Source organism: Myotis myotis, unplaced genomic scaffold (genome assembly GCF_014108235.1).
Source record: "Myotis myotis isolate mMyoMyo1 unplaced genomic scaffold, mMyoMyo1.p scaffold_m19_p_20, whole genome shotgun sequence".
Lineage (NCBI taxonomy): Eukaryota > Metazoa > Chordata > Mammalia > Chiroptera > Vespertilionidae > Myotis > Myotis myotis.
In genome coordinates, this window is record NW_023416325.1 from 21935315 (window position 1) to 21943006 (window position 7692).

Below are 7692 nucleotides of genomic sequence, written 5' to 3' on the forward strand. Positions count from 1 at the left end.
GGTTAGCTTGCTGCTGGGGTCCGGCTGATCAGGACTGAGTGAGATCTGCTGGACACGCCCTGGAGCTCTCCCCCAGCCACCCGCCCCATCGGCCCCCATCAGGGCGGACCAGCCTGACCCCACCCTTGCACAAATTCGTGCACAGGCCTCTAGTAATCCTGTCTAATAAAGAGGGAATATGCTAAATTGACCCTCACGCTGTCGAAAAGATGGTGGTGCCCACAGTCAATGAGGAGGGAATATGCTAATTGCCCTGCCCTCAAATATGGCAGCGCCCAGTCCCCTCAGCCCTGCTGGGGCGGCAGGCGCCGGAGGCACATGCCAGCCTCGGATGGCGGCTGCCTGGCTGCCCAGGGCTGCCCGAGGCGCAGGTAACCAGGGCTGCTGAGGCTGGCGCTGCTGGAAGTGGCAGCAGCAGAGGTGTGATGGGGCCTTGCCTTCCCCTGATCGCCAGTGGCCTCCGCCCGAGGGCTCCCGGACGGTGAGGGGGGCAGGCCGGGCTGAGGGACCCCCTCCAGGGCATGAATTTTCACGCTGGGCCTCTGGCTAATAATAAAGAACAGAAGTTTGCTTCCCAGGTAGAGGCTGGGAAGGCCAAGATCAAGGTGCTGCGCCCTTGGTGGAAGGGCCCGAAGGCCCGGCAGGCGCCTGGCGGCTGGTGCGGGGAAGGCGCCCGGAGGCGGCGGGGGCCTGGAGGGGAGCGCGGCTGTCCCTGTGCCCAGCTGCCCCCGGAGGGCGCTGAGGGCCCCGCGCACGGCCGCAGGGCGGTCCCCCGGCCCCGGGACCCTGGCAGGTGGCAGCGGCGCCCACCTCCGCACCGGCACAGCCGCGGGGGAAGGACTCCGTCCGGCAGCCCGTCCCCGGGGCTCGCGGGCGGGGGCGGGGCCGGGGGTGAGGCCTGCGGGGGGCACCAGGCGGCCCGGCGAGCCCTGAGCCCGCGGGAAGGCGCACCCCCGCGGGAGCCGGTGCCGAGGCCCGAGCTGGCGGGGGGTCGCTGCCCGCGGGCGGGCACAGGGGCCGGACGGCGGCCGAGGCTTCGGGGAGGAGGCCCCCGGACGTCACAGAGGCGGGCGGTCCCCGCCAGGAGGGCGGCGGGCGGGCGCGGAGGCCCCGCCTCGAGGGCGGGAACGGACCGCGGCGCCGACCCGCAGCCGGAACCGGGCCGCGGAGGCTGGAGGAGCGGCCCGTCCGTCCCGTGTCCGTCCTCACGGCCGCCGCCGCGATGCTCGCCCGGATTTGCGGGCCCGTCCGCGGGGGTGAGTCTCCGGCCCCGCGGCCCCGGGCGGGCGGGTCCCCGGCGGGGCGGCCGTGACCTTTGCCCCAGTTCGGCCCGGCGCCTGCGCGGCCCGGGCTCCTCCGACCCGCGCTCCGCCGACCCCCGGTCCCCCCCTCGCGGCCCCCCCCCCCCAGCTTCGGCCGCACCGCGCCCCTCCCCCCTCCTCCCCGCGGGGCTCGGGGTGCGCCCTGCGCGGGGCCGGTCGGCGGGGGTGCCCCCAGCGCGGTGACCTTGGCGGCCGCTGCCTCAGTTGGCCCCTGAGTCAGGGCCGCAGGGGGTGCTGTCCTCGGTTGTGGGGACCGACCCAGCGCCGGCCTGGAGCGGAGCGAGCTCAGGGCTGCACCCTCCCCGCTTCCCCTCGCGTGCAGCGGGCGCGCGACACCCAGGGACACCCAGGGACACCCAGGGCCCGGCCGGGCCCATCGCCCCGGTAACAGCAGAGGGAATGCCCGCGAGGGCCCTGCCAGGCCTTAGCTACAGTCAGTTCCTTCCTTTTCCCCTAAATCAGTGGTTCTCAACCTCCCTAAATCAGTGGTTCTCAACCTTCCTAACGCCGCGACCCTTTCACACAGTTCCTCATGTTGTGGTGACCCCCAACCATAAAATCATTTTCGTTGCTACTTCATAACTGTAATGTTGCTACTGTTATGAATCGTAATATAAGTATCTGATATGCAGGATGTATTTTCATTGTTACAAATTGAACATAATTAAAGCATAGTGATTAATCACAAAAACAATATGTAATTATATATGTGTTTTCTGATGGTCTTAGGCGACCCCTGTGAAAGGGTCGTTAGACCCCCAAAGGGGTCGCGACCCACAGGTTGAGAACCGCTGCCCTAAATGTTTCCAACTATATTATCTCTTTATTTTGTTTTCATTTTTTGTTAATCCTCACCCAAGGATATTTTTCCATTGATTTTTAGAGAGAGTGGAAGGGAGAGAGAGAGAGAAGCATCGATGTGAGAGAGACACATGGATGGCTTGCCTCCCACACTCACCCCAATCCAGAATCAAACCTGGGACCTTTCAGTCCGCGGGCCAGCACTGTCCACTGAGCCAAACCGGCTAGGGCCAGTTAGTATCTCCTTAAATCTCCCTCTCTCTCTTTCTCTCTCTATATATATATGCACACACACACACACACACACACACACACAAACATATATGTTTTTATTGATGTCACAGAGGAAGGGAGAGGGAGAGAGAGAAACATCAATGATGAGAGAGAATCATCAACCTGTTGCCTCCCGCACCCCCCACACTGGGGATCGAGCCTGCAACCCAGGCATGTGCCCTGACTGGGAATCAAACCGTGACCTCCTGGTTCCTAGGTCAGTGCTCAACTACTGAGCCACACCAGCGGGGCAGTATCTTCTTAATCCTCCTCTCCCCAGAGACTCAATAATGTCATCCTCCACAGGGAGTATTAGCTGAGGCTCAGTGAGGTTAAGACCCTTTAAGGGCACAGCGCTGTGCTCTTGTGGACAGCATCATCATCATCATCATTCTTATTGGCATTTTACTGACGATGGGGTGGGATCATGTATGCAGAGTGTTTAGAAAGCATTGAGGTCACAGTTCAATTCCCAGAGTGGGGCGTGCAGGAAGCAGCCAGTCAATGATTCTCTCTCATCATTGATGTTTCTACCTCTCCCTCTCCCTTCCTCTCTGAAATCAATAAAAATATACTTAAAAAAAAAAGCATTATAAGCAGTTATCTTGGGGGTTCTCAGTAGCAGCACTTTGACATTTGGTCGGATAATTCTTTGTGGCGAGGACTGGCCTGTGCATTGTGGGATGTTTCGCAGCCTCCCTGGTCTCCTCACTCCATACGGATACCATTTCCCCATTCAGTCAGGACACCCAAGTGTCTGCGGACAATTCCCATGTCCCTCGGGGACAGCACCATCCCTGGTGGAGACACGGAGAGAGTGGGTCCCTGTTGTCATTAACCAAGGCCTCTCGCACCCCCTCCCGCTACCGCTCCTGCTGGCAGCTCTCCGCCGGCAGTTGCACACTGTCTACCAGTCCGTGGACCTGCCCGAGACACACCAGATGCTGCGCCAGACCTGCCGGGACTTTGCTGAGAAGGAGCTGTTTCCCATCGCGGCCGAGATAGACAAGGAACACCGCTTCCCAGCGGCTCAGGTAGGCGCCGCCCTCAGCAGCCCAGGGTGGAGCGTGCCCTCGGCTGGCTCCACCAGTGATGGTGACAGCCAATGACACGGAGACTCTAGTCAGGAACCCGAAGGCGGCAGGTCTTGGGACCCAGAAAATGCTCTGGAAGTTCCCCGGGTTCAGCATGAGGCCCGTGGCCGGGATTTAAGTTTTGGAATAACAGTAATAGTGGTGGCTGGTGGCCATGCTTACTGGGTAGCAGGCATGGTGTTAATAATAACACTCAAAACGCGCCCTTGCCACGTGCTGGGCTCTGTTCCCCCTGCTTGGGAAGTGTGAGCTCCTCTGTCCTCACAACAGTCCTGTGTGCTGTTGTCACATACGTTGATGAAACGCAAGTTGGTGAGAGGGTTAAAAACGTGCCCGTCTCCCTCGCTGAGTCAGCACCGTTCTCGGAGAGAGACTGCACTGCGAGAACGCACACACAGCACTTCGGCAGAGTGGGCACGTTTCTAGGCCGGCACTCGGTAATTCACCACCACGAGCACCGTTACCCAAATGAAACTCCTCGGCTCTCCCCACTCGCTCATCCTCTCGCTGTCACTGGGAATGGAGCAGTGAGCAGGCACACCGTCTGCCCTCATGGTCAGGGAGAAAGACCTTAATCAAAGAGCACAGCAACAGGTGACATTCCCACTGCATAAGCACTCAGGGGAGAGGCACAGGTGTGGCGAGACTGGGGTGACAGCCCCAAGAAGTGGTGGCTTGAGCTGAGAACCAAAGGGGAGGAGGAGATAATACCTAGTGGACAAAGGTCATGTCTGACCGGGAGCAGCATGTGCAAAGGTCCTGTGGTGGGGAGGGGTGTGTGTGGTATGCTTAAGGGACTGAGAGAAGGTCACTGTGGTACTTTGCTGCCACGCTTCTCACCTTGGCGCCTCTGTGCCTTCTGCTGCTCAGTGGTTGTGGCTGCAGAGGTGAGCGGTGCGGAGTGTGGGCCAGGGCGGCTTGAGGGAGGTGTGCTGAGGGTGACTCCTTCCCTGAGACCAGGTGAAGAAGATGGGCGGGCTCGGGCTCCTGGCCATGGACGTGCCGGAGGAGCTGGGTGGCGCCGGCCTCGATTACCTGGCCTATGCTATCGCCATGGAGGAGATCAGCCGGGGCTGTGCCTCCACCGGCGTCATCATGAGTGTCAACAATGTGAGTCCCCGTCCCGGACCTCGGGGACCCGGGTGGCGGGGGGCTCCCCTGGGCAGGCACTCACCACGTGTCCGGCTCCTTGGTCCTTCGGGCTCTGGAGAGAACAGGCCTTGCGGTGGGTCCTGGGCGGGCAGGTGCCTGGGCTTGAGGCCTCCGACTGCTCCCTCTGCCCCCACAGTCCCTCTACTTGGGGCCCATTATGAAGTTTGGCTCCAAGGAGCAGAAGCAGAAGTGGGTCACGCCATTCACCAGCGGCGACAAGATTGGCTGCTTTGCCCTCAGCGAGCCAGGTACACAGTGGGGCCCGCCTCCGTCCCCTCCCCTCCGTCCCCTCCCCTCCGTCCCCTCCCCTCGCCTCCGCGTCTCAGCAGCTGGTGACAGACTGGAGCTGCTGCCCCCGGGGAGGCGGGAGCTGGGACCTGTGCTGACTGGGAGGTCACCTCCTGCTGGCAGGGACGCTCGTGCTGGGGTCCCCTGCCTGAAGCTGCTACACGCCCCTCCCCCTCCCCTCCCCCTCCCGCCTCCCCCTCTCCCTGCACTGAATGCTGTGGAGCTGGCGTGGCCTTGGAGCTTCCTCTCAGGGGCCTGGGGGTTGAGGTTGGGCTCCGGCCCAGTTGGCACCGGTGCCTGTGGGTGGCGGGGGTGGAGGTGGCCTGGACGAGTCTGTGTGCCCCCAGGCAATGGCAGCGACGCGGGAGCCGCAGCCACCTCCGCCCGGGCAGAGGGTGACTCCTGGGTCCTGAATGGCACCAAAGCCTGGATCACCAACTGCTGGGACGCCTCGGCCACCGTGGTCTTTGCCAGCACCGACAGGTCCCTGCACCACAAGGTGGGGACCGGAGACCACGGAGGCCTCGGCCGTCATTTCAGTTTCTGACGAAGCTCAGAGCTTCGTGCTCTGGGTCCCTGGGAGCTTTCCCCCTCCCCTGCCTGCCACTGGCCGGGGACTGGTGTCGGCACCTTCCCCAGAGGGGCCAGCAGAGGGCGTCACGGCCGAGGTCCTGAGGGAAGTGAGGGAAGGGACCCGGCAGGTGCTGGTAGAGGGGCGTGGCCCGGGCAGCCTCTGGGAATGGCACCGACTGGGCTTTCTGCTCTCCCAGGGCATCAGTGCCTTCCTGGTTCCCATGCCAACGCCCGGGCTCTCGCTGGGGAAGAAGGAAGACAAGCTGGGCATCCGGGCCTCGTCCACGGCCAACCTCATCTTTGAGGACTGTCGCATCCCCAAGGAGAACCTGCTGGGGGAGCTGGGGATGGGCTTCAAGATAGCCATGGTGAGCCGGGCGGGGGGTGAGCCGGGCGGGGGGTGAGCCGGGCGGGGGGTGAGCCGGGCGGAGGGGTGAGCTGGGTGGGGGGGGTGAGCCTGGCAGGGGGTGGGCCCCTGGGTCGAGGCCCTGGCATCCAGCTGGCCAGCTACTGACTGGGGCGGTCCCCACAGCAAACCCTGGACATGGGCCGCATTGGCATCGCCTCCCAGGCACTGGGCATCGCCCAGGCCGCCCTCGACTGTGCTGTGAACTATGCCGAGAATCGCAAGGCCTTTGGGGCGCCCATCACCAAGCTCCAGGGCATCCAGGTACCAGGTGGAGACTCCAGGAGCCTGGCCTGGAGCCTGGGAGGGAACCGGGCGACGAGGAGCGTCCTGCTCCCTGCTGTCCTCCTGCTCCCTGCTGTCCTCCTGCTGCCTGCTGTCCTCCTGCTCCCTGCTGTCCTCCGCGGGAGGGAGCGGGGGAGGGCAGGTGCTGACTGGAGGCCGGGGCCTGGTTGTTGCAGTTCAAGTTGGCGGACATGGCCCTGGCCCTGGAGAGTGCCCGGCTGCTGACCTGGCGCGCTGCCATGCTGAAGGACAACAAGAAGCCTTTCACCAAGGTGCCTGGGAAGGGAGAAGCCGGGGTGGGGGTCCCATTCCTGCTGCTCCAGGGGGCTCTCCCAGGCCTGCCCTCAGAGGCAGGTGCGGGGCACGTGGTGCCGTTTCTGACCCCCGTCCCTGCTGTTAGGAGGCAGCGATGGCCAAGCTGGCTGCATCGGAGGCCGCGACTGCCATCAGCCACCAGGTGAGTGTCCCGGGCGGCGAGGCCGGGTTGAGCAGTCGAGCCGGCCGCCCCTCCCAGCTGTCCTTGTGTGGCTGATCCTGCCCCTGTCTGTCCGCCTGGAGGCGTCTTCTCCCCCCTGATCCCTGCCTGTCACCGTAGGCCATTCAGATCCTGGGTGGCATGGGCTACGTGACAGAGATGCCGGCCGAGCGGCACTACCGCGACGCCCGCATCACCGAGATCTACGAGGGCACCAGTGAGATCCAGAGGCTGGTCATCGCGGGCCACCTGCTCAAGAGCTACCGGAGCTGAGCCCGGGGCCGGCCACGCCCAGCCCGCGGCTGCGGACCTGACTGTGGGGAGGACTCCACGGGGGCCAGGCCACCGCCCAGCCCTCCTGGTGTGGCCCCCGACCCACGTGTGGCAGCCTTGGGGAAGGCGAGGCCAGGGGCTGTGCCCTGCGTGAGGACTCCGCCCCACGCTCTGTCCTGTCGCTCCCCCTCACCACGTGCCTTATTCATCCGGGGACGGCCTCCTGAAGGCAGGGCCGTGGGAAGGACTGTGGCCACTGGGGGCGCCCTGGTTGCCGTGGGCCCTGGTGCTCAGCAGGAGGCCAGGAGGGCCTGGGACTGCAGCGGCTGCTGTCTTCCCTGAGGTCAGGGGTCTGGAGGAGTGGGTGGGGCTGGAGTCACTTCAGAGCAGCAGGAGCCCACAGAGGAGTCGGGTGGGAGGGACAGGGTGGGAACTGAGAGCAATAAAGCGGACCTGTCCGAGCCGTGTCCTTGCCTGTGAGGTTGCCTGTGAGCTGCCGGAGGCAGACGCTCCTTCCCACGGCTTTCTGACCAGCGCGTCCGCCTGTCGCAGGAGGGCCTGGCCGCCCGGAGAGCTCCAGTGAGAGGCGGGTGACACAGGCCTGGCCGCCCGGAGAGCTCCAGTGAGAGGCGGGTGACACAGGCCGGAAGGAGCCACTCCGGGACCTCCTGGGTGTCAGGAGAGTGGCCCCTGCTCTCCACCGAGGAAAGGAGGTGCCAGATGGGCCGGAGGGGGCTGGGGGAGGAGCAG

At 64.1% G+C, this 7692-nt stretch overlaps 1 protein-coding gene across 1 annotated transcript; it reads left to right on the top strand.

Annotated features, from left to right (window-relative positions):
• The first annotated feature begins 521 nt into the window (after nucleotides 1-521).
• Nucleotides 522-7403, top strand: ACADS (acyl-CoA dehydrogenase short chain). Its single transcript, XM_036354415.1, has 11 exons — nucleotides 522-789; nucleotides 897-1256; nucleotides 3279-3430; nucleotides 4451-4600; nucleotides 4779-4890; nucleotides 5278-5429; nucleotides 5701-5871; nucleotides 6036-6173; nucleotides 6371-6466; nucleotides 6595-6651; nucleotides 6790-7403. Exons 1-11 carry the CDS (start codon nucleotides 522-524, stop codon nucleotides 6940-6942), a joined length of 1809 nt encoding a protein of 602 aa, XP_036210308.1. The 3' UTR covers nucleotides 6943-7403.
• Nucleotides 7404-7692: the final 289 nt, after the last annotated feature.

Coding starts and splice junctions, on each gene's coding strand:
- ACADS (XM_036354415.1), top strand. CDS start 522: ATGAATTTTCACGCTGGGCCTCTGGCTAATAATAAAGAACAGAAGTTT. Junction 5,430..5,700: donor ACAGGTCCCTGCACCACAAG/GTGGGGACCGGA, acceptor CTGCTCTCCCAG/GGCATCAGTGCCTTCCTGGT. Junction 5,872..6,035: donor TGGGCTTCAAGATAGCCATG/GTGAGCCGGGCG, acceptor CGGTCCCCACAG/CAAACCCTGGACATGGGCCG.